The following is a 27,500-nucleotide window of genomic DNA, read 5'->3' on the forward strand; positions in this document are numbered from 1 at the left end:
CTACACATCCATTTCTAATATTAGATGTTTTTTTAAAACAGGTACGATGTCCTGCTTGTGTGCATTTTTTCATGTGTGTCTATGCTGTGATAAATGGGGGGAAAAAAATTTGTTAAAGGGATATGAACCCCCCCCCCCCCAAAAAAAACCTCATGATTGAGATAGAGCATTTGACTTTAAACAACTATCTAATTTACTTCTATTACTAATGTCTTTGTTCTCTTGATATCTTTTGTTGAAAAGCAGAAACATATTCTTAGGAGCAAGACCATTTTTGGAGTACTATATGGCACCAAGCAATGTTATCCATATGTAAGAGCACAATATGGCAGCACTATTTCATGCCATGTAGTGCTCCAGATGCCTACCTAGGTATCTCTTCAACACAGACTATTATGGGAATGAAGCACATTTAATAATTGAAGTATATTGGTATGCTCTGTCTGAATCAATAAAGATGTACTTTTGTGATTTATAAGAAGAGTGCTGAATTCCCTTACTTTTATAGGATGAGTTTATCATGACTCGTCCTCACTCTCTTTTTGTTGTTATAAAGATTATTATTTTATACTTTCATTGTAGAAATAAACATTTCAACGTGTTTAACCCTTTCGTGTCAGGGCTAAAGTGCCTACATCGGAACAACTGTTCCGATGTAGACAAATTGAAACCACGCGATCGTGCATACGATCGCGAGATTTCAATTGTTGGATCGCGTCTGGGGACGTCCCTACAACCCTAGGAACGCTCTCCAGACCGCGATCAAATCCTGAAAGCACAGAAGGCTTCAAGACAGCCGGCATAACGGCTTTAAAGCCCAGTCTAATTATGACGGAATAGAACGGAATAACGGCTTTAAAGCCCAGTCTAATTATGACGGAATAGAATGGTATAACGGCTTTAAAGCCCAGTCGTATTATGACGGAATAGAACGGCATAACGGCTTTAAAGCCCAGTCGTATTATGACGGAATAGAACGGCATAACGGCTTTAAAGCCCAGTCTAATTATGACGGAATAGAACGGCATAGCGGCTTTAAAGCCCAGTCTAATTATGACGGAATAGAACGGTATAACGGCTTTAAAGCCCAGTCTAATTATGACGGAATAGAACGGCATAGCGGCTTTAAAGCCCAGTCTAATTATGACGGAATAGAACGGCATAACGGCTTTAAAGCCCAGTCTAATTATGACGGAATAGAACGGTATAACGGCTTTAAAGCCCAGTCTAATTATGGCGGAATAGAACAGCATAACGGCTTTAAAGCCCAGTCTAATTATGACGGAATAGAACGGTATAACGGCTTTAAAGCCCAGTCTAATTATGGCGGAATAGAACAGCATAACGGCTTTAAAGCCCGGTCTAATTATGACGGAATAGAACGGTATAACGGCTTTAAAGCCCAGTCTAATTATGACGGAATAGAACGGCATAACGGCTTTAAAAGGTTACGTTTTTGTTGAAAAATGTTGTTGGGTTGATGTCAGCAACAAGACAACCAAGCACAATCTCATGTCTGTGATGTGTTAGGCATTGATTTTGTGTATGCCAAAACCTCACCACCTATCCTAGTGCAAGAAATCATAGGCAATGTGATAAGGTTAGATTTACAGAATGTGGCCAGTTGGATAGGGTTATGGTCAGAGTTAGGGACTGCAGTGAATCTTTTGGATGCCACCCTGGGCTGGTTAGAAACAGGACCACAAAATAAAAAACTATTAATTTAATCAAACACATTGTACCTGCTCTCACATACACCTTCAAAACACAGCAAATTTCTCATGGAGTGACCGAGTAGCGAACGTTACACATAACATTTAAAAAGACAAACACAATTGATAGTGATCTTTAATTGTAACAGTATGATTAGCCCATTGCTTAGGCCAATGTTGGCTTCCTTGAGAAGGTTGAACAAACTAACCATTAAAATGTAAAAACAACAACATAGGGTTTGTGCAGAAAAAAAAATGAATTGCTGCCATTAATTATATAGGCAGCCATGCACTACACAGTGCAAGACTTTTTCTCTCAACACTACTGAAGATAACAAAAACGCTGCATTAAAAAAAAAAGGACAGAAATGTTTCAAAGTTTAAAACAGCATCTAAGGAATGACTTATTGACTACACAATAACTGCATATAAACATCTAACAACAGCAAAAAAACAAGCATAACTCCTTACTAAATCTGTTTCGACTGTCGGGTAGCCAAAGGGGTTAAATCTTAGTAAAAAAAAAAAAAAAGAATCTCTCATAGTTCTCTTGCAACCTCTTTCTAGTATCTAATCACAAAATATTTACAAAAGGATTTGTACTTACAGCACTCGCAGGGACGTAAGACCAAACAACGACCTATTATAGATTTCCTGAATCTGATTGTGCTGAAGGTAACTAAAATGGAAGAAAACAATTTTTTTTCAAATTACAAAATAACTTCTGCATGACCCCCCCAAGGTTAACAAATGTAAGCTACAACACCATCAAGATAGATATATATATATATATATATATATACACACACACATATACACATATACATATATATATACACATATATATATATATATATATATATATATATATATATATACACACACACACACATATACATACATATACACATATATATATATATATATATATATATATATATATATATATATATATATACACACACACACATATACATACATATACACACACATACATACACGCATACATACACACACACACATATACATACACACACACACATACACACACACACATATACATACACACACACACACTCTACTCAACACATATTGCAGCTTATGTCGTATACACTATGCACTCCATTTTTCTTGTCTCAGCATGTATATCTGGCACTACAGTCAGTTTGAGATTCCCTTCTAATTAAAAAGGGATGAAAAAGGAAAAAATAAACTTGATTCCGATAAAGCATGCAGTCTAAAGAAAAAAAAAAAAAGTTAAATGTTAAAATGTACTATTATCAAGATGACTTCATTCTCTTTGTATCCTTTGTTTAAGAGCATACCTAAGTAAGCTGAGGAGCATGCACGTGAATAGAAAACTATATAGCAGCAGTGTCTGAAAACGGGTTACAAATTATTATTGCAAAAACTGCTGCCACACAATCCTGACTATAACTTAAACAAAGGATGTCAAGTGAACTATGTAAATCTGATAACAGAAATAAGATGAAAAACTAACAAAATATGCATGCTCTATCTGAATCCTGAAAGTTTAGTTTCACTTTCGTGTCTCTTTAAAGGGCATCAAAAGATCAGTAGTGTACATGTATTTTTTTATGCACCACTATCGACTTTCATGACCCTTTAATGCAGGAGGTGACAAAACTGTGCCTGCTTTAAAGGGACAATCTACTTGAAAATGTTTACGATTTAAAAAGATAGATAATCCCTTTATTACCCGTTCACCAGTTTTGCACAACCAACACAGTTATATTAATAAACTTTTTAGCAATGTGATTAACTTGTATCTAAGCCTCTGCTGTTCTGCCCCCTTATTTCAGTTCTTTAGACAGACTTGCATTTTAGCCAATCAGTGCTGATTCAAGCATGATTATACAGGAGTGAGCACAATGTTATCTATATAAAACACATGAACTAGAACTGTTTGGCAGTGAAAAGCTAATAAAAAATAAAATAAGAGGCACCCTACAGAGGCTTAGAAACAGGCAGATATTTAGAGGTTATAAAGTACATTAAAGGGACATTAAACACTTTGAGATGGTAATATAAAATGATAAATTGTATATAATAAAACAACTCTGCAATATGCTTTCATTATTTATTTTGTCCTCTTTGCCTGTAATTTCATTCTGAAATTGTGAGCTTTTCAGTTCCTGTTAGAAATGGAAGTGCAGAACACTGTTAAATCCAGCACAACCATTGGCTGCACACTCTAGTGACCTATTTATAACTGTCTCTAATTGGCCACAGCAGAGAAGGTAACAAGTTACAACATGGCAGCTCCCAGTGTTTGATAGACACTAAAACTTTACACTTATTTTGTCACTTTTTAAACAACTAATGAAACTTTAAAAAATACATCTACATGTTACTCATGGACTAATCTTTTCTTTGAATGCATCATTCTATCTAGCATGTATTTAGTGTTTAATGTCCCTTTAAAATAACAATGTTCATTGTGCAAAGCTGGGGAATGGGTTGGGTTGTAAAGGCTTTAACTATGCTTAAAATAAATAAATAAATCAAGTAGAGATTTGTTTTAGGCAAAATAATAAACTTAGAGAACGTTTTATACAGAGACAAGAACATATAACTTAAAATTAGTTAAAAGGGACAGTTCACTCCCCTTTAAATTATTCCCAATGATCCTTTTAACCTGCTAGAGTGTATTACATTGGTTACAAGTAGCTCCTTTACTCCTATTTCAGCATTTGAAATAGCTGATTTAGTCTGTGGTATCGCCACCTACACTGAACAAATTAATACTGGAATATAGGCTATTGAATAGCCTAAGTATACACAGCCAGCAGAAGAGATTACAATCTCAGTGGGATGCAGGATAGTTAAAGGGACATTATACACTCATTTTTTCTTTGCATAAATGTTTTGTAGATGATTTATTTATATAGCCCATAAAGTTTTTTGTTTTTTTTAAATGTATAGTTTTGCTTATTTTTATATAACATTGCTCTGATTTTCAGACTCCTAACCAAGCCCCAAAGTTTTATGAGAATACCGTCGGCTTGCTCCTGTTTGTGTAAAGGGTATTTTATTTTCATATGCAAAATAAGGGGGAGGGGGGGGAGGGTCTTATTTCCCACTTGCAGTGGGCTTTCCAGCTACCTTTTCGACAGAGCTAAACTGAAAGCTTCTAAGTAAGTTTTTAAACAGTTTTATACTGGATTTTTATACCAGTATCTGCGCATCTTATCCTTAATAGTAGTGTCTATTACATGCAGTTATATGAAAATGAGTGTATACTGTCCCTTTAAGTAATACAATGATCATTTTCCATTGTTCTCTCTATGTATTGAGCTTTGGTATTCCAGCCAAATAAAAGATAAGGAAGCAAGTCTGTTTACACAAACTTAGAACATAATGAGATCTGATATCACCTTTAAGTTCAACCCATTGTAATAGGCTGTGGTTTCAAAGCACAAAATCAGCTACTTCATATACACAAATAAGCATGAAAATGGAATTTCTCAAATATTTTATTGCAGTTGGTATAACAAGTCATTTAAAATACATTAATGGAAAAACAATTTTACAGTGTACTGTCCCTTTAAGAAAAAAATGGTTAATTAATTTACATTGCACAATAACTTTCCAGCACAATGTCTCTCCCTGCAGCTGGGCAACCAACTGTGCTAGAGCAGGGCATGTCAATCACCCAGAACAAGTGAGTGTCGTGGTGACTGATCTCGCCAGCTCTAAGGTTGCAGAGAAGAGAAAAAAAAAAAAAAAAAAAAAAGCAGTTTCTAGGGCCTGCTCTGTATAGTCTAAAAAGCTTCATAAATGTACCCCTACATATTGCAATGAATGAATGCAATAGATAAAAAACTCACATGTAATTCTTAAAAAAAAAAGATAACTTACATTTCTTCCAAAGCACCACAGCCCTGGAAACCTTGTAATTCAGAGATTTCATTGTAGGATAGATCCCTAAAAAAAAAGAGAACATATTTTCTCAGTTTTATAATACCATTCTCATACACGAGTTATTACCTGGGCAAACCGGTTCTGTAAGATACAGGATTTATTCTACTACATAGCTGATATACGGTAGACAGATACAAACAACATGTCTATCAGTTAACATACCAGATCATTAGGGTAACTAAACATTATTAAAAAAAAGATCATTAAATACAGTAGAATTGCATAGTTAACAAATGCATAATAAAAAGACAATGCAATAACACTGAAATGCAAATAACTAGTAGTAGATCCCTTTTTTTTTTTTAAAGACAAATTTTAGTTACTTCCATTTTATTGCTCACTATATCCTGGGACAGCCCTCAGCCAATAGAAGGGACTGAATTAACTCAGGATGAATTTTGACAGATAGGCTATTGGAGGGGGAAATGCTGGTTAACTCTCATGCCAAGTTAGCTTCATTTATATATAAGAAAAACTTGCACTCACTGTACATATATATGTATATATACACATATATACACACACACACACACACATCTACATCTACACATTGCTCTACTCCTCTAAAGAGACTGAAGTACTTATACCAAGCTATCTTGCTGTTTGCAAGACCCTGCAACTTGCTACAACATGACTATTTGGATTAGTAAACAGTTAATTTATATTTGGCATCTAAATAGGCAAAGCAAAGGATATAAGATAAGGAGGCTTTTCAAGGGGTGTATCCCAGGTCCTCTATAAATTAGCAAAAAAAAAACTACACATTTTGCAAACAAAATGGCAGTTTTAAATATATTTACTTTGTGTTTGTAGATATTTTACAAAGCAGTGCCTAATTGCTGATACTGGTTACATAAAAAATACTTTAATGCCCCTTTGAACACAAGTGGTAGAATGGAGAATAGAAATGTCAACTTACAAGGTTCGAAGCATCTTCTGTTCCTGGCAAAACTTCAGTGGAATATTTCTTATCTTCGTACCTGTCAAGGTCCTGTAAAACACATCAGACAAGTATATTTACAAAGGGATTACAGATGTTAAGATAAAACAGGAGCAGAAACATTTGAAGATATTGGCTAGCTATAGAAATATAAAACTACAGTTAGACTTAAAGGAACAGTCTAATTGATTTTTTTGTATAGGTTAAAAAAGATAGATAACGCCTTTACTACCAATTCCCCAGCTTTGCATAACCAACATTATTATATTAACATACTTTATAACCTCTATGTTTGCTTGTTTCTAAGCCCCTATTATGTATTTTACTTTGTATACAGCAGTGTATTTAGGATTGTGGTTTTACAAATTCTGATTATGCCTTCACAGTTTCTGTGTAACTTTATGAAATTAGGCGAATACTAATATATTTATATTTATCTTTTACAAAGTTACATTGCACTTCATATTTCTTCTATTTAAAATAAAACTAAAAAACGTACAGCTTCAGTTTCCCAGAAACCTTCATTAATTTCTATGGGCCGATAAGCAAAGATTCTCTAGTTTGGAGAGAAATTATAGTGCAGACTTCAAAGGAGCTAAACTCACTGAATTATATAAGGAAAAGGGCGGAATCTGGAAGTCCCAGAGAGACGAGAGATGCCTTCCATAGAAATTAATGAGGCTCTCTGGGTTACATAACTTCACAGGGAGAGATAAGTTAACTGGAGAACATCTGGGGCTAATATAAAGGCTAAGTTTGCAGCAAATACAAACTTAAATGTTTTCACTACAATTTAACGTGCTTTTGTCTATAGTTTAGTATTTATGACTTTTCTGTTAGTTAAATAAGTGTATTGTGAATTTCTACCAAAACTAGAATCTTTTGAGAAATGTCTTAGTGCAGGGGAGGGGGGGTTCCACCTACTTTTTTTTAGCATTCAGTGAGTTCAGACCCTGTAAAGTATGTACTACTATTTCTCTCCAAACATTAGAATCTATTATCATCAGGTCTTTGGTGAGTTCTGTCTTAATTTAGTGCAGGACTCTGGCATTGTATACCCTCTAGTAACTTACGGCTAGATTACGAGTTTTGCGTTATAGCTCATAACGCTGCTTTTTCACTACCGCTGCTATTACGAGTCTTGTAGGTATAGCTGTACCGCATACTTTTTTGGCCCTAATGCAACGTAACTACAGCACCTTTTAAAAAGTCATTTTTCAATGGGACTTCCATAGCGCCGGTATTACGAGTTTTGCCTGGGAGGCCAAAAAGTGAGCAGTACAGCCCATACCGACAAGATTCATACCGCCATCTAAAGTCAGTACTTATAGGTTTCTCGCTACAAAGCTGTAGCATAAAACTTATAACTAAAGTGTTACTAAATACACTAACACCCATAAACTACCTATTAACCCCTAAACCGAGGCCCTCCCGCATCGCAGACACTATAATAAAAATATTAACCCCTAATCTGCCGCTCTGAACATCGCCGCCACTATAATAAACATATCAACCCCCTAAACCGCCGCACTCCCGCATCACAAACACTAAATATTAACCCCTAATCTGCCCCCCCCAACGTCTCCGCCGCCACTACACTAAAGTTATTAACCCCTAAACCTAACCCTAAGTCTAACCCTAACACCCCTAACTTTAATATAATTAATATAAATCTAAATAAAACTTACTATCATTACCTAACTAATTCCTATTAAAAATTAAATACTTGCCTGTAAAATAAATCCTAAGCTAGCTACAATATAACTAATAGTTACATTGTAGCTATCTTAGGTTTTATTTTTATTTCACAGCTAAGTTTGTATTTATTTTAACTAGGTAGACTAGTTAGTAAATAGTTATTAACTAGTTACTAACTATTTAAAATAAATACAAATTTACCTGTAAAATAACACCTAACCTGAGTTACACTAACACCTAACATTACACTAAAATTAAATTACATTAATTAAATACAATTAACTAAATTACAAACAAAAAACACCCCCACTAAATTACACAAAATAAAAAAGAAAATTATCAAATATTGAAACTAATTACACCTAATCTAATAGCCCTATAAACCCCCCCCCCCCCCAAAATAAAAGAAACCCTAGCCTAAACTAAACTGCCAATAGCCCTTTAAAAGGGCCTTTTGCGGGGCATTGCCCCAAAGAAATCAGCTCTTTTACCTGTAAAAAAAAAATAAAAAAAACACTTCCAACAGTAAAACCCACCACCCACACAACCAAAGCTCCCCAAATAAAATCCTATCTAAAAAACCTAAGCTCCCCATTGCCCTGAAAAGGTCCATTTAACTCTTTTTCGTTGCCCAAACCCCTAATCTAAAAATAAAACCCACCCAATAAACACTTTAAAAAAAAAACCAACACTAACCCCCGAAGATCCACTTACAGTTTTTGAAGACCGGACATCCATCCTCATTAAGCCGGGAGAAGTCTTCATCCAAGCAGACAGAAGCCCTCAACGAATGCAATCACCCAATAGGATTGAGCTTTAATCCTATTGGCTGATCCAATCAGCCAATAGGATTGAGCTCGCAATCTATTGGCTGATTGGAACAGCCAATAGAATGAGAGCTCAATCCAATTGGGTGATTGCATCAGCCAATAGGATTTTTTACCCTTAAATTCCGATTGGCTGATAGAATTCTATCAGCCAATCGGAATTCAAGGGACGCCATCTTGGATGATGTCATTTAAAGGAACCTTCGGTGTACGGCTGGGACTGTATGAAGAGGATGCTCCGCGCCAGATATCTTGAAGATGGACCTGCTCCGCGACGGAAGGATGAAGATAGAAGATGCCGTCTGGATGAAGACTTCTGCCCGCCTGGAGGACGACTTCTTGCCGCTTGGATGAAGACTTATCCCAGCTTCGTTGAGGACTTCTGCCCGCTTGGATGTCCAGTCTTCAAAAACTGCAAGTGGATCTTCGGGGGTTAGTGTTAGGTTTTATTAAGGGTTTATTGGCTGGGTTTTATTTTTAGCATAGGGGTTTGGGCAACGAAAAATAACTAAATGCCCTTTTAAGGGCAATGCCCATCCAAATGCCCTTTTCAGGGCAATGGGGAGCTTAGGTTTTTTAGATAGGATTTTATTTGGGGGGTTTGGTTGTGTGGGTGGTGGGTTTTTCTGTTGGGGGTGTTTGTATTTTTTTTTACAGGTAAAAGAGCTGATTTCTATGGGGCTATTGGCAGTTTAGTTTAGGCTAGGTTTTTTTTTTATATTGGGGGGCTTTTTTATTTTGATAGAGCTATTAGATTAGGTGTAATTAGTTTAAATATTTGATAATTACTTTTTTGTTTTGTGTAATTTAGTGGTGTTTTTTTGTAATTTAGTTAATTGTATTTAATTAATGTAATTTATTTAGGTGTTAGTGTAATTCAGGTTAGGTTTTATTTTACAGGTAAATTTATATTTATTTTAACTAGATATTAACTATTTACTAACGAGTCTACCTAGTTAAAATAAATACAAACTTAGCTGTGAAATAAAAATAAAACCTAAGATAGCTACAATGTAACTATTAGTTATATTGTAGCTAGCTTAGGGTTTATTTTACAGATAAGTATTTAGTTTTAAATAGGAATTAGTTAGGTAATGATAGTAAGTTTTATTTAGATTTATTTTAATTATATTAAAGTTAGGGGTGTTAGGGTTAGACTTAGGGTTAGGTTTAGGGGTTAATAACTTTAGTGTAGTGGCGGCGGAGACGTTGGGGGTGGCAGATTAGGGGTTAATATTTAACTAGTGTTTGTGATGCGGGAGTGCGGCGGTTTAATATGTTTATTATAGTGGCGGCGATGTTCAGAGCGGCAGATTAGGGGTTAATCATTTTATTATAGTGTTTGTGATGTGGGAGGGCCTCGGTTTAGGGGTTAATAGGTAGTTTATGGGTGTTAGTGTACTTAGTAACACTTTAGTTATAAGTTTTATGCTACAGCTTTGTAGCGAGAAACCCATAAGTACTGACTTTAGATGGCGGTATGAATCTTGGCGGTATGGGCTGTACTGCTCACTTTTTGGCCTCCCAGGCAAAACTCGTAATACCAGCGCTATGGAAGTCCCATTGAAAAATGACTTTTTAAAAGGTGCTGTAGTTACGTTGCATTAGGGCCAAAAAAGTGTGCGGTACAGCTATACCTACAAGACTCTTAATAGCAGCGGTAGTGAAAAAGCAGCGTTATGAGCTATAACGCAAAACTCGTAATCTAGCCGTAAATTACTAATGTGTAATGTAGGTAGCAGCGATGTCGGGGGCGGCAGATTAGGGGTTAATAACTAATGTAGGGGCGGAAGATTAGGGGTTAATAAGTGTAGGTAGGTGGCATCGATGTTGGGGGTGGCAGATTAGGGGTTAATAAGTGTAATGTAGGTGTCGGCGATGTCGGGGGCGGCAGATTAGGGGTGTTTAGACTCAGGGTTTATGTTAGGGTGTTAGGTGTAAACATAGATTTTCTTTCCCCATAGGAATCAATGGGGCTGCGTTACGGAGCTTTACGCTCCTTTATTGCAGGTGTTAGGCTTTTTTTTAGCCGGCTCTCCCCATTGATGTCTATGGGGAAATCGTGCACGAGCACGTAAAACAAGCTCAAAGCAGCGCTGGTATTTGTGTGCGGTATGGAGCTCAACGCAACCATATTGCCCGCTAACGCAAGTTTTTGTAAAACCTGTAATAGCAGCGCTATTAAAGGTGAGAGGTGGAATTAACTTGCAAGTTATCACCGAGCTGCACATAACGCAAAACTCGTAATCTTGCCGTTAGGTTGCTAGGGACATTTTAATTTTACAAAAATATTTTCAAAATATAGTGGTTTGCGAACTAAAATTTATTTATGTAATTATTTGCATAAAGATCAAATAATATCCATATTTTTTTTCTGACAAAAATAACTGTATGCTTTAAAGCCTTCTTGAAAATATACATATTTGTTGGGAGAGGCACACAATTTAACGGAATACATTTTAACAAGGAAAGAAAACAAGATACCCAGATTATAACCGGCTAATACATGCGGTCTATAAATACTACAATCTAACAATCTAAAACAAAATAAAAGTCACACTTACAAGCTCTCTAAGTTAATGGTACCGGTCAGATTTGGAAATGTTTCAACATTACTTGCTCCTCGGATCACTCTAATGGCAAAAAAAAAGGGTTTTTTATTATTTGAAATCAAGTCACTTTATAAACAAACATTTTTATAAGTAGCTATTCTGAACGTAAACATTATGTTGACATGATATACAGTATGTGCACCTTTTAAAACTGACACAGTTCCCACTTAATAGCCCCTCTCAGAAACAATTTTTTTTTTTTTTTTTTTAAATACACAACAAAGTTGTTTGCAAAACTCCTCCAGCACAATTACACTGTGGTGCTCTCTCACTCTGGATGAAGCCGTCTGCTGCAGCATCTAAACAATAATCTCAAAATATTTACATTTACATTAAAATATAGAATGTGCTGCTTTTTTAGCAGACATGGCTTTATACTTTTTTATTTCTATACTGCCCCCCCCAACACACACACACACCCCCACCACTGCTCCTTTTAAATTGTAATCCTAGACCTGCCATTAAAAGGGACATTATATACTCATTTTTTTCTTTGCATAAATGTTTTGTAGATCTATTTATATAGCCCATAGTTTTTTGTTTTTTTTTAAATGTATAGTTTTGCTTATTTTTAAATAACATTGCTCTGATTTTCAGACTCCTAACCAAGCCCTAAAGTTTTAGGAGAATACCGTCAGATACCTTATGTTTGTGTAAAGGGTCTTTTCATATGCAAAATAAGGGGGAGGGGGAAGTGTCTTATTTCCCACTTGCAGTGGGCTTTCCAGCTACCTTTTCAACAGAGCTAAACAGAGCTTCTAAGGGCTCGATTTATCGAAGCTGAGGCGGACAGGGAGGCATATACGCGCCCCTGTTCGCCTCAGCTCGCCTCTGGTAGGGTGAATTTCCCTGGAGGAAATTACCATTGCACACAAGCGCTATTTTGCGCTTGCGTGCAATCCCGCCCCCTGCCCGCAGCCAATCACGCGCGGGCAGGAGCTGTCAATCTCCTCGGTCGGACTAGACCGCAGAGATTGATTTTCACCACTTTAGAGGTGGCGAAGAGGTTAGGAAAGCTGCAGTCTAATGACTACTGCTTGTTAAATACGGTGAGCAGGTCCTTGTGAGAACTTGCAGCCGTAGGGGCTTTGATAAATCGAGCCCTAAGTAAGTTTTTAAACAGTTTTATACTGGATTTTTATATCAGTATCTGTGCATCTTATCCTTTATAGTAGTGTCTATTACATGCAGTTATATGAAAATGAGTGTATACTGTCCCTTTAAAGGGATAAGGCTTAAAAGGGACAATAAGCACCACTAGGGACTGTGGGACAAAGAACATTTTTTACACAAGTCCAAGAGACACAAAAAATAAAAATAAATCTGTAACCACTTTCCAATTTACTTCTGTTTTCTAATCTGCTTTATTCTCTTGGTATCCTTTGCTGAAGAAGCAGCAATGCACTACTGGGAGCTAGCTGAACTTTGGGTGAGCCAGTAACATGATGCATATATTTGCAGATACCAATCAGCAGCTCTGATCCTTTTCAACAAAGGATATCAAGAGAGCAAAACAAAATTAAAAAATAAAAGTAAATTGAAAAGTTGTTTAAAATCACCTGTTCTACCTGAATCTTGAAAGGAACATTTTTTTGGTTTTATGACTATTTAATGTCCTTTTAATTTCAAAATGGACCAATTGAGGCAGGTCATGCACAGCGGTGACAATCACTTTGGCACAGTCTGCTGCAGTCACAGGTGCACAACTTGCGCAAGCTCACAGTAATTCTTGCAAACTGCAGTATTTTCCCACCTCCTTTTAGGTTGCTGGGGTAGGGGTAGGCAGGTGTCATTACTGCACAGTGACCATTACAGGACCGCTGCCATTATCTAGCTAGGAGAAGTCAAAATCAGCACAGTCCCACAAAATCCAGTGCTACTGGGAAGTTTCTCGATGCTGAGAGTATGGCACAGTGTACAGTTAAGCTGCCCCACTTGATCTCTTGCTCATACTGAAATTATTTTATAAAACGAAACATGAGCTACACACTAAATCAAGTCTTCTAAACCTAAACATTTTATATAAAAAAAGAATGATTTGTGGTAAATAAAATGCTCAATTAAAAGCGACAGTGCACTGTAAAATAAATCGGGTTCACCTTCAGATGTTTCCATTGGCTCGTTTTACCAGAAGCAGAGCATAAAACGTATAGAAAAACTTCCATTTATGTTTATTTTGAATATGAAAGTGCTTGTTTTGTTCTTTGATGGGACAGTCTACAATATAATTTTTATTGTTTTAAAAGATACATAATCCCTTTATTGAAAGTCCTGTGAAAACAGAAGAGGAGGCGCAACAACTATAGTATAAGGTTTGTGTAATATCGCTATATTGTGGTATATAAAAGAGTGAATATATATTGCTCAATTTATGCGGTTTATTCAAGTGTTTAATTTTTCATATATTTTAGTACCACTTTTCTTTTTAGCTATATGCATATGTTAGGCTATTACTGTTATTATATTGTCTTAGGCATGACATCTGCTCTGGGTGAGTGTTGATACTAGCCGTTGATTGTCTGGGGGGTGGTATATATAGAGCAAAGGGGTGTTAATGTTATTTACAGCCTGATGAAACAGCACTGTTGGCCGAGAAACATGTTGCTGTGTTTTAACTGGTTTTAATAAACTTGTTTTACCTTGTTCACCTTTGCTCTGTGCGATATTTCTTTTTGGCTGCTGTGGGGCCCGTTTTTGTTGCACTGCAAATACGAGAGGAGCGCCCTCCGCCATCCTACACACCAGCTATCCTGATCCTGCCGATTGGTTCAGACGGATGAAGGCGTTGGTTGCCTGAAGCTCCCGGGTTGGCGAGACGCTCCCAACGTGACCGGGTTCCGGAGATCGCTAGTGAGTCTGTCTGGCGACTAAGAGGTCCCGGCCTGCTGTTGATGGCACTGTCCGTGCCATTCTCTATGTGAGTAGCCATCTGTTTTTGTGAAATGTGTTATCCAGTTAAGACGATATTGTCCGATGTGGCGCCTCCTTTTCTGTCTTCACAAGACTTTCATCTGATCACTAACTTCGGGAGAGCGGTTGCTATACACAGTCCTCCATTTCCTGTTTTGGCTGTTCCCTCTGGCTTATGTGCGCACCTCTATAGGGTTCTTTAGGCCTATCTTGTTCTCCATAATACCTTTTATTACCCATTCCCCAGTTTTGCATAAACATTATATTTATATACTTTTTACCTTTGTGATTACCTTGTATCTAAGAACATTCTGACAGCCCCCTGATCACGACTGTGACTATTATCTATTGACTTGCAGTTGGCACTGTGTTGTGCTAAATCTTAAATAACTTTCTGTGCCTGAACACAGTGTTATCTATATGGCCCACATGAACCCAATCAAGTCTCTTGTTGTGAAAAGCAATTTAAAAAGCATGTAATAAGAGGCAGTTCTCAAGGGCTTAGAAATTAGCATATGAGCCTACCTAGGTTTAGTTTCAACTAAAAATACCAAGAGAAAAAAGCAAATTTATAAAAGTAAATTGAAAAGTTGATTAAAATTACATGTCGTATCTGAATAATGAAACTTTAATTGTGACTAGACTGTCCCTTTAATACCACAACCAATTAAAAAGGGCTGAGCTTGCAGGGGAAGCATGCTCTCCTTATCTTATTACTTTCTATACACACAAATGCTTCCTTATCATATCTCTGCCTGTATACCAAAGCCCAATACATAGAACAGTTAGTATTTCATTACTTATCTCCCCAACCCCCCCCCCCCCCACCACCACACACATACACACTGGGAGTGTCATTTCTTCAGTTGAAATTGTTTACATGGCTTCTCTATAGCTAATATTTGAGTATTGACATTTTTAGTAAAAGGTGGGGATACAGTCGACATCAGCTTTTTCAAATGCCAAAATAAATGTAAAGGAGCAATCCGTAAATAATTTAATGTGCTCCAGCAGATAAAATAGATAATTGGTAAGACATGAAAGGGAGAAAATGCTATAGTACACCGTCCCTTTAACAATTCATAACAGAAAATGTCAGCAGTATAATCAGATTTTGAAGACAATGGATTGCTTTCATTTATTTTACAATCTCCTGTCCCCATGCTGAATGCAAGCAGGTCACACTGACATAATGCAGCATAAGAGAGTTTGCAGAGACCCTTTGTGTGTCAAGTAGCTCACTTCACACATTCTAGCAAAGGCTCGGCAAGTACTTACAAGAAGTGCAGGTCTGATAAATTCTGAAATGCCGAATTCCCAACAAACGACAAGGGATTATCGTACAAGTGTCTGGAATAAAAGAAAAAGGGAAGACTTGATAATCAAAAGCAAGTAAAAATGAAACTAACGAATTGGATAGAGAATGCAATTTAAAACATTCCAATTTATTTCCGTTATTGAATTTGACTTGTTCTTGTGGTACCTTTTTATTTAAAGGGAGAGTATACACCAATTTTCATATAACTGCATGTAATAGACACTAATATAAAGAATAATATGCACAGATACTGATATAAAAATCCAGTATAAAACCTTTTAAAAACTTACTTAGAAGCTCCCAATTTAGCTCTGTTAAAAAGGTAACTGGAACACCCACTGCAAGTGGGAAAAACAGACACTCCCCCCCCCTCCCCTGTATATGAAAAGACCCTTTACACAAACAGGAGCAAGCTGGAGTAGGTATACATCAGTATTCTCCTAAAACTTTGGGGCTTGGTTAGGAGTCTGAAAATCAGAGCAATGTTATTTAAAAATAACAAAACTATACATTTAAAAAAAAAAAAAAAAAAAACCTGAACGGGCTGTATAAATGGATCGGCTAAGTAGGCTGATAAGAGCTCAGGAGTGTGCAAGTGTCTTTAGTACTCAATGGCAGCAGTGTTTTGCAACATTGTATATCAAATCTACAAATAATGTTGCAAAACACTGCTGCCATAGACTACTAAAGTCTACCTAGTTTTACTCTTCAATAAAAGATACCAAAGAACAAGTCAAATTCGATAACAGATATAAATTGGAAAGTTGTTTACAATTGCTTGCTCTCTCCGAATCATGAAAGTTTCATTTTGATATTACTGTCCCTTTAAGATTAATGAAAAATAATTTGCCATCAACATTATTTTCCCATATTCACTTGAGACTTTTTGTCCCAGATTATGTTTGCCTAGTTTATATATTAAAGGTTTATAAAATGTGTTTGTTTCAGTACAATGTTACTTACATGGTTCTTAAAAGTGGATTTTTCACAAATGCTCCATCGGGTATTACAGAAATCGAATTGCTATGGAAACCCCTAAAAAAAAAAAAACACGAGAATTTTTTTTTCTTTAAGAATGTCTAATAAATCAAAGGAAATAAAGTTTATAGTTTAAACATGAGGTTCATAAATTATTTTCAAATTTATGAGCCAACAAAAAGAGGAGGAGCCAGACACATTTTCTGTCTCAAAGAAAAAAGAAAAAAAAAAGAAAAAAAGAAAAAAGGAGAAAAAAAAGGAAAGAAAAAAAAAGGAAAAAAAAAAAAAAGGAAAAAAAAAAGAAAATGAAAGAACAAAAAGGGTATTTGTATACAAATAATAAAATATAATAAGATAAAAAGAAATGTTAAATTCAAATGAACTAATATAAGATCAAATACAATATGATAAAAAAATAAAAATAAAATAATTTTATTATTAATTTAATTAGAGCAAGGTATCAAATTTTACAAGCTCATTGAGAACTGTTAAGCCCTAGAGTAATTACCATATGAAAATTCAAACCTCTCCCATTATATTTTAAAGGGACACTGAACCCAAATTTTGTCTTTCGTGATTCAGATAGAGCATGCAATTTGAAGCAACTTTCTAATTTACTCCTATTATCAAATTTTCTTTATTATCTTGCTATCTTTATTTGAAAATCAAAAATGCAAGTTTAGATGCCGGCCCATTTTTGGTGAACAACATGGGTTGTTCATGCTGATTGGTGGATAAATTCACCCACCAATAAACAAGTGCTGTCCAGCGTTCTGAACCAAAAATTGCCTGGCTCCATAGCTTAGATTCCTTATTTTTCAAATAAAGATAGCAAGAGAACAAAGAAAAATTGATCATAGTTGATACCGGGCTGCAAAGGTAAAATCCCTACCCCCCTACAGCCTCACCCCTGTTGTTTCTCAGTGGTTTTGGGCTCCTCAGAGCAACCACAATCTCTGGAAGCTTTTTGTTTGCTTGTTTTTTTGTTCTAAACGTGTTAAGAGAAGAGCTGGTCTATGACCGGGAAAACCCTCCTAAGCTGGCCGGGCTCCTGGAACTCTCGGTTGGCCACCTCACAACGGACACCCGCCTTACACCTCTCAGGCTGGCCGGGCTCCTGGAACTCTCGGTCGGCCACAGGACAACCGCTAACTTTACCCCTGGTCGCTCCAGCAGCCCTTTGCCCCAGAGCTCCGCTCTTTTGGGGATTGGTAGCCCCTAGGGAGGACAAGAGCTGGGGGAATTATCGGAGGGGAGCTCCTTTGGGAACCGGGGGTTTCAGACACCCCTAACCCCATAACTTCAACAGACTAACTCCAGTCCCCAGTAACGAATCCCGCTGATTTTCGGACTGTGGCATCTGGGGACCAAGACACCCTGGTGATCCCACTCCACCGGGATCACCCTGAAACTGCCACCCCTAGGTACTGGGATTCTGTGGGACTTTGGCTTCTATGAAGGTGCCGGTCGGTCTGGAGGGGAGGGAATGGCGGGAAAATTGTGGGATTGTCCAGGGTCTTATCAAGATGAGCTGTGTATAAAAGGAGTGTATGTTTTACAATAAAAATCAGTTTCTGTTTCACCTGAATGCTAGTATGTCTAGTTATTTGGGTGGGCTCCTGCTAAAATCACTTTCCTGGGCTACATAGCAGCCTGTTCCAGGCAGAGGAAGGACCCTCTGGCAGAGCTACCTAGTCTGGGTAGCCGGAGTCTGCCACAGGGTGGGACCCCGAGTACTGGTTTTGTCGGGCATCAAGGGTGGCTACAGGCTGTGGTCACTTGCCAGCTACATAGCTGCAGTTGGCAGGGAGGAAGCAGGACCCGTTTGCCGGAGCTACCCAGTCGGGGTATCCACCACAGGAGTAAATTAGAAAGTTGCTTAAAATTGCATGCTCTTATCTGAATCACGAAAGAAAAAAAAATTGGGTTCAGTATCCTTTTAATAGTTATATTGTCAAATTCAATGTAAAGAGAATATAGCAAAAAATAGACAACTACATAAATACTTACAGTTCCTTTAAATTGTGCAGGGATTTGATGGCTTCAGGAAAGTCCACAAGATTGTTATAATTAAGATCCCTGAAAAATAAATAAATTGTAAATCATGCAAAGCCCCCTGTGATCTTGACTTTTCCATCAGTGCATTTCAATTTTAAATAGAAGCACATTTGCAATATATTTGTATTCACAAAAATTCTTCTAATAAAATGATTTACTAGTTTACAGTGAGAGCGTTTACTGTGTGCATGCAAGTACAACAAATGTGTTAGTTACTACCGAGTTACAGAATATCCCAATTTGTGAGAAACTTTACTCACTAAAGATGGGGTTAGATTTCTATTAAAACAAATCTCAACTTAGCATCAGAGATCTCCCATCCTTATCTACTCCTTTCCATGTTTCAATTTGAGATATACTGAGTGATCTTGTTTCCTAATATTGGAGCATGCCTGTCCTCTTTCTCTTGGTGGATATATAATTTAATGTGGCTATTATTTGGCTGAAGCAAACTTTGCTTTAAATTTGCATATAGGAAAGTTTTCTTCTAGTTGGAAATCTTATAATGCCTTTAGGACATCCTAACTTTTTTGGTGTCCTACTCCCCCCTCCTTAAAGGGATACTTAACCCAAATTTTTTCTTTAATGATTCAGATAGAGCATGCAATTTTAAGCAACTTTCTAATTTACTCATATTATCAATTTTTCTTTTTTCTCTTGGTATCTTTATTTAAAAAAACAGGAATAAAAGGATTGGAGCTGGCCCATTTTAGGTTCAAAACCTGGGTTGCACTTGGTGATTGGATGGATAAATGTAGCCACCAATCAGCAAGCCCTATCCAGGGTACTGAACCAAATATAGGCCGGCTCCAAAGCTTTCATTCCTGCTTTTTTAAATAAAGATACCAGGAGAACAAAGAAAAATTGACAATAGGAGTAAAAGTAGAAAGTTGCTTAAAATTGCATGCTCTATCTGAATCATGAAAAAAAATATTTGGGTTTACTATCCCTTTAATTAATGGAATTTATCCAATCCACATTATCCAATCCCAGTGTAGAAGTCATGTGGTAGTAATGATGATCACATGATTTCCATTTTCCAGCAAATGTTTACATCGGGACTTTGTTCTGATCTTAAACACTTATCGTCCTGAAAGGGTTAAGTTTCACCTCACTCGAAAATTATTAGGTAGTTAAAAGTGTTGTGTTTTTATTATAAGGCTTTTATCTAGATGCCAGTACCATAGAATTTAGGCATAATATTTAAGGTTATTTCTCACCTTCCTGAAGTCATGGGTGCCGCCACATTGAAAAGAAAATGTATGCTTACCTGATAAATGTATTTCTTTTTTGACACAATGAGTCCAGGGATCATCTTAATTACTAATGGGATATTCACCTCCTGGTCAGCAGGAGGCGGCAAAGAGCACCACAGCAGAGCTTTTAAATAGCTCCTCCCTTCCCTCCCACTCCAGTCATTCGACAGAAGTTAGGAAGAGAAAGGAAAAGCCAAAGTGCAGAGGTGTCTGAAGATTACAATAACCCACAACCTGTCTAAAAACACAGGGCGGGCCGTGGACTCATTGTGTCCAAAAAGAAATACATTTATCAGGTAAGCATACATTTTCTTTTCTTTTTAAGACATGATGAGTCTACGGATCATCTTAATTACTAATTTGATTCAATACCCAAGCTAGAGTACACAGATGATACGGGAGGGAATCTAAACAGAAGGCACCACTGCTTGAAGAACTTTTCTCCCAAAAGCTGCCTCAGCCGAGGCAAAAATACCAAATTTGTAGAACTTTAAAAAAGTGTGAAGAGAGGACCAAGTTGCAGCCTTGCACACCTGTTCCACGGAAGCTTAATTTTTTGAATGCCCATAAGGAAGCAACAGCCCTCGTGGAATGAGCCGTAACCCTCTCTGGAGGCTGCTGTCCAACAGTCTCATATGCAAAACGTATGATACTCACCAGTCAAAAAGAAAGAAAAATAGCCATAGCTTTCTGACCCTTGCGTTTTCCTGAGAAAACCACAAAGAAGAAGACTGACAACAGTTCTTAGTCGTCTGCAGGTAAAACTAAAGCACAGACCACGTAAAAATTGTACAAAAGTCTTTCCTTTTGAAAAGAAGGATTAGGACACAAGGAAGGAACAAGAATCTCCTGATTAATATTCCGATCAGAACAACCTTAGGAAGAAATCCCAATTTAGTACGTAAAAACTACCTTATCTGAATGCAAATAAAATAAGGAGACTCCAAATGTAATGTCGAGAGCTCTGACACTCTCCCAGCAAAAGAAATAGCAACAAGAAATAAAACTTTCCAAGATAATTACTTAATATCTAAGGAATGCATAGGCTCAAACGGAGCCCCCTGAAGAACCTTAAGAACTGAATTAAGACTCCATGGAAGAGAAACTGTTTCGAACACAGGCCTGATCCTGACTAAGGCCTGACAAAAGAACTGCACATCTGGAACATCTGCCAGACGTTTGAATATTAAAAAGCCGAGATTACCTTAGGGAACTCGCCAACAAAGCGGTATATACAGAAAAACGGGTCTCAGGCGGAAGATACAAAATGGCACCTTTATTGCGGTCAAAACATGGAAAGGTATAAAAAAAATGAAATATAAAACAAACTACATGTAGAAAAGAATGGTCAGATGCGTTTCGGCTCAAGCCTTCATCTATGAACTCGCCAACAAAACCTTTCTCCAAACCTTCTTGGAGAAAGGACAAAATTCCAGGAATCCGAAATCTACTCCAAGAGTAGCCCTTGGATTCAAACTGATAAAAAAAAAATTTCTAGTTACAAGATAAAGAGTCTGGATCATGGTCTCTATGACCAATTCTGAAAAACCCTAGTTGAACACGATTAAGCGTTCAATCTCCAAGAGGTGAAACTTAGCCCTTGAATTAAAAGGTCCTTCCTCAACTGAAGACTCCTAGGTGGAAAGGATAACATGTCCACCAGATCTGCATACCAAATCCTGCGACGTCCACCCGGTGCAATGAAGATCACCAAGATCCTGTCCTGATTGACTTGAACAATAACCCAAGGAAGAAGAAAAAACGGAGGAAATATGTATGCAAAACTGAAGGACTAAGGTACCGCGTCAGGGCGATTATCATTACAGGCTGAGGATCCCCTGACCGCAAAGCACACCTCTTAAACCTGACATTCTGACGAGATACCATGAAAACCATTCCGGCTGACCCCATCTTAAAATCAGACTAGGAAAACCTTCCAGATGGAGTGTCCATTCTCCCAGACGAGAAGACTGCCTGCTCAGGAAGTCTGTCTCCCAGTCCACCCCTGGGAGAAGGAACATCGACAGACAGCCGGAGTAGACTTCCGCCCACTGGACAATCTTGGATACCTCTGATAGCGCTAAGGAACTCCTCGTTCCCTCTTGATGGCCAAGGTAAACCACTGAGACATGTTCCGATTGGAATCAGAGAAACTGGACCGAGGCCAACTGGAGCCAGGCCAGAAGAGCATTGAAGATCGCTCTCAGTTCCAAAATGTCTATAGGAAGAGCAGACACTGAACAATCATCATTCAAGAGGATCCCTTGACTCCTGCTCCAGTAAATATTCTAGGAGACAAAATCGGCCTAACCTCCGTTCCTTATCTAAGTATGAGAAAATGCAGAGGATTGAAAAGGAACTGAGTAAATGGAATGATTTCCAATGCAGTTACCATCAGTCCGGGAACCTCCATGTACTGAACAACTGAAGGCCGAGAAGCGGACTGAAGGACTAGACAATTATCGAAAATCTAGATTTTCTGACTCCTGACAGAAAAAACTACATAGATATAGAATTTATTATGGTTCCCCAGAAGAATACCCTTGAATTAGGGACCAAGAAACGCTTTCCTTGCGATTGAAAGGATGACGCCTGGACCAGGATGACGTCCAAAAAAGGGTGCCAATGTAATGCCCCATAACTGAAGCACCACCAACAGCGAACCCAGAAACTCTGAAAAAATTCTGGGAGCTGTGGAAGGACCAAACTGAAAATGTCTGCCTAGGAAACAAACCTTAAAGGGACAGTCAACCATATAATTATTATTGTTTTAAAAGATAGATAATCCCTTTATTACTCATTCCCTAGTTTTGCACAACCAACACAGTTATATTAATGTACTTTTTACCTTTGTGATTACCTTGTATCTAGGAACCTTCTTCCAGCCCCCTGATCACATGACTGTGACTGTTTATTATCTATTGTCTTAAATTTACATTGTATTGTGCTAGATCTTAAATAACTTTCTGTGCCTGAACACAGTGTTATCTATATAGCCCACGTGTACTTTGTCTCTTTGTGTTGAAAAGAGATTTAAAAAGCATGTGATAAGAGGCAGCCCTCAAAGGCTTAGAAATTAGCATATGAGCCTACCTATGTTTAGTTTAAACTAAGAATACCAAGAGAAAAAAGCAAATTTGATGATAAAAGTAAATTGGAAAGTCAATTAAAATTAAAAGTCCTATCTGAATAATGAAAGTTTAATTTATACTTGACTGTCCCTTTAAAGGGATATTGAACCCAAATGTTTTCTTTCATGATTCAGATATAACATGCAATTTTAAGCAACTTTCAAATTTACTTCTATTATCAATTTTTCTTCATTCTCTTTATATCTTTATTTGAAAAAGGCATCTAAGCTAAGGAGCCAGCAAATTTTTGGTTCAGACCATGGACAGCATTTGTTAATTGGTGCTGTCCAATCAGCAAGGACAACCCAGGTTGTTCACCAAAAATGGGCTGGCATCTAAACTTAAATTCTTGCTTTTCAAATAAACATACCAAGAGAATGAAGAAAATTTGATAATAGGAGTAAATTAGAAAGTTGCTTAAAATTGCATGCTCTATCTGAATCATGAAAGAACATTTTTGGGTTCAGTGTCCCTTTAAGGACCTGTGATGATCCCAGCAATGGGAACATGCAAATACACGTCCTTTAGGCCTTGTCATAAGTTGACCCTCTTGGATCAAAGGAAAATGGAGCGAATAGCTTCTATTTTGAAGGACGGTACTGATTCGACTCTTGAAATCAGATTCAGGAACAGAGTCTGAGACTTATTCCAAGTTTAGAACAGGAGAATCACTCCCAGGCATGGGAGGTCTCCTCTTTACTATATCTGGCTCAAGATATTCTGGATTTCTTTGAGGGAAAAGTCTGTCCAAATAGAACCAGACAACAAAGAACTAATATGCTCCCCCAAAGGTAGCAATACCAACCTGGGATGCCCTCTTGAGCAAACCCACTATCCAATAATCCATAAAATCCTGAAAAGGAACAACTATCCTCTATAGGTATAGAATACTCCTGGCTAGCATGGAGACTATCCCTTTCACCTTGTGATGCCAAGACTCCTTGAGAGGTCCGCTAAGGGAACTTCTCTGTCTATATAGGAAATGTAGATAAAAGGGTATATCCCTTCTCTCTCATTTCTTAGTAATGCTCTTAAAAGCTCAATCTGAGTACCACATGAAATTAACAATGACCAAGATGGCATTCCAAAGGCTAAAACCTCCTCAAGAAATAACCGGAAGTGAACTAGCTTAAACCTGAAGATACTACTTCAGTATCAGAGGGTGGAATCACACCGCCAGAACCTGAATTTTTTCCCTCAGAATCTACCGAATTATCCCCTTCCTCAGGTATCTGAAAGGGGACCTCTGAAATAGCAACTACTGCGACAGAAAACTCGCTCACAGAATGTTTAGTTTTCCCCTTGCATTCTCCCTGCAGCCTGGGAAAAACTGATAACGCTCCCGAAAAGCACAAGAGGGAAGCGATGTCTTGAAAAAAAACTCCAAGAGGAGTCGTGGAGGAAGAGAAAGGCACTGGTTGAATGGATGCTAAGTCTGTAGGACACTTGAGGAGAAAATATAGAACATCATCAGAATGCTTCTTGCAGTCTCTGAGGCAATATTGACTCTGAAAAAGGATTTCTCTTAATACATGGAGAACAGAAAAATCCTTGAACGTTCCACCTTAGTATAAAGACACAACGTGTAAATAACATCCGTATTCGCTTTTATCAAATAAAATTGAATACCATAACAATAATTACTGTGACTTTAAATGATATATTAAATAATATGGTAAAGGGCCTCTTGAAACATCTGGCATCACCATTTGAATATCAAAAATGTATGGTACTATGCCTTTAAATGATAAATGCACTGCTTTATTAAACATATAATACAGATATCCCTAGACTTCAGCTAATCCGAGAGGAGTCTGTCTGCCATTGGATGGGACACTAACAATTAGTAGGCATCCAGAGTAATATAAACACTCTTAAGTACTGCGTACTTGTAAAACCTCTCTGCTGTATGACCATAACGCAGCAGAGAAGGCACCCTGACCACTAACGATACTTTATAGTGCTGCCGAAGCCGCTCTGTTGAATGACATAGCGCAACAGAGAAGGCATCCTAATCACTAGAAACATACTTTCATACAGCGTGAAAAGCCTCTCTGCTGAATGCCATAACACAGCAGCGAAGACATCTGGTGTTCTGATTAAACTGCACTTAGTTCAAAAGGCACGCAAACAATGGGGCGTATTGTAGCTCCACCCATCGTGGGCGTATCAAGTTAAACCTACCAGGCAGCTAAATTTATTAAAAAAAAAAGAGCCGCCGGGAGAACCAACACCCACCATGGACATTAAAGAAAAACAAACCTCCCAGTCGGCTCGTAAAGTAATATAAGCCGTTGGGAGCGGTTAAAAGTTGAATACCACTTTCAGTCAGAAGTAGGGTAAATCTCCCTGTTGCTGCTAATGTCAATATTATAAGTCGTAGGGAGCGAGAACATGCACCAATCATGTCTATACACCGAAACGCTGAAGTAGGATAAACCTCCCAATCGGCTGCTAATCCTAGTAATATAAGCCGGTGGGAGCTGAGACCTGTACCACCATGCATAACCCTTACATACTGAAGTAGGGTAAACCTCCCTGTCGGCTGCTATTCTTAATAATGTAAACCTTGGGAGCAAGGACATGTACCATCATGTATAACACCCTCATGCTGAGGAAGTAGGGTAAACCTCCCTGTCGGCTGCTATTCTTAATATAGGCCATTGGGAGTAGGGACACGTACTATCATGTATAACACTCTTCTCTGCAGAAACTGCCCAATAATTTATCCTCACTCCTAGGGATAAAGTTATCTAGTGTCAATGAGTAAGTGCCAAATCTTTCTGTGTAATTTTTCCCCAGAAAATAAAATGTAGCACTTATCTGAGTACTCTGCCCGGCAGTAAAGCAGCTCACCTGGCTTGCAAGGTCCTCTTCCTCACATTGGCCTGTGGAACACAAATAATCCGATTATTCCTCTCTCAGACTCTTGCAAACAAGGCAGCATAAATATGGGAGGCGCAGTGAGAATTATGTCCCACAAGTTCCCATTGCTCTAAAGCCACCAAAAGCTCTACTGTAGAGACTGATATGGACTACGACTACACCCTAGGACAAAGTAGCACTCTCTGGCACTACTTTAAAAATAATAAACTCTTGATTGAAGAATCTAATCTAACATCTCACTTTGTCACTTCCTATCACTAATGTAGGCAAAGAGAATGACTGGAGTGGGGGGGAAGGGAGGAGCTATTTAACAGCTCTGCTGTGGTGCTCTTTGCCTCCTCCTGCTGACCAGGAGGTGAATATCCCGTTAGTAATTAAGATGATCCATGGACTCATCGTGTCTTAAATGAAATGTATTTTTCACTACATTCCAGTGCCGACATGTTTGCACTCTCCTTCAGATATCTGCCGTGTAACTTAGGTTCCAAAACGGCAGCACCCATTAAATATATTTAGCGTTTGGTGTCCCTTTAAATGATTCACAGACTAGAATATTTTTATTATTATTAGTCTGGAATGCCTCTTTAAGAGTCTGACTATTCAATTAATGTTTTCGTAGTAATTAATAAGTAACATAATAAGGATTTATTTTATTTTTATTTTTTAGTTAAAAAAAAAAGCACATACTTTTTGAACCTTTTATTTAAGTAACCCAACTTCACCCAAACAGCAGTTTAACTTTAATATGCTTGAGCTATTTAGGTGATGACAGTGTCTTTAGCACAATGTGTTATTTCCTTCCAGCTCTGGAAGCATAATGTTTATTTTAAAAGCACATTCCTTGCTCTACACCCACTTTTTATTTCAACGTCCTTCATAAATTGACTGTTTCCCTCGGCAGCAGTAACTCCGTCCTTTGGGAAAACAGGAACACGCCAAGAAAACAAATGCAAAACATTTTAGAGATTTGCACGTCACCCCAGCAGCTGGTCAGTTTTTAACACCAGATTTAAAAGTACATTCAACTCAGCTTTTAATTTGTTGCATGTAAGCAAAAGGGAGCTTAGTTACACACACATTTTATATATATATATATATATATATATATATATATATATATATATATATATATATATATATATATATATATATATATATATATAGTATACTTATCCTTTTCTATCATTTCAGCTAGTGCCACTTTGATCATAACAATAATAGTTTGAAAA

General features: G+C 37.5%; 1 protein-coding gene across 1 annotated transcript in view; it reads right to left on the bottom strand.

The window, feature by feature from the left end:
• LGR4 (leucine rich repeat containing G protein-coupled receptor 4) overlaps nt 1-27,500 on the bottom strand; it is a 222,783-nt gene that overhangs the window by 11,854 nt on the left and 183,429 nt on the right. Inside the window, exons 7-13 of the mRNA XM_053720390.1 lie at nt 18,951-19,019; nt 16,926-16,997; nt 15,923-15,994; nt 11,687-11,755; nt 6,577-6,648; nt 5,595-5,660; nt 2,320-2,391 (exon numbers count right to left, since the gene is read on the bottom strand). Of these exons, the coding sequence (XP_053576365.1) occupies nt 2,320-2,391; nt 5,595-5,660; nt 6,577-6,648; nt 11,687-11,755; nt 15,923-15,994; nt 16,926-16,997; nt 18,951-19,019 (492 nt within the window). The remainder of the gene's footprint in view (nt 1-2,319; nt 2,392-5,594; nt 5,661-6,576; nt 6,649-11,686; nt 11,756-15,922; nt 15,995-16,925; nt 16,998-18,950; nt 19,020-27,500) is intronic.

The sequence above is a fragment of the Bombina bombina genome, chromosome 7, assembly GCF_027579735.1.
Source record: "Bombina bombina isolate aBomBom1 chromosome 7, aBomBom1.pri, whole genome shotgun sequence".
NCBI classification, from domain to species: domain Eukaryota; kingdom Metazoa; phylum Chordata; class Amphibia; order Anura; family Bombinatoridae; genus Bombina; species Bombina bombina.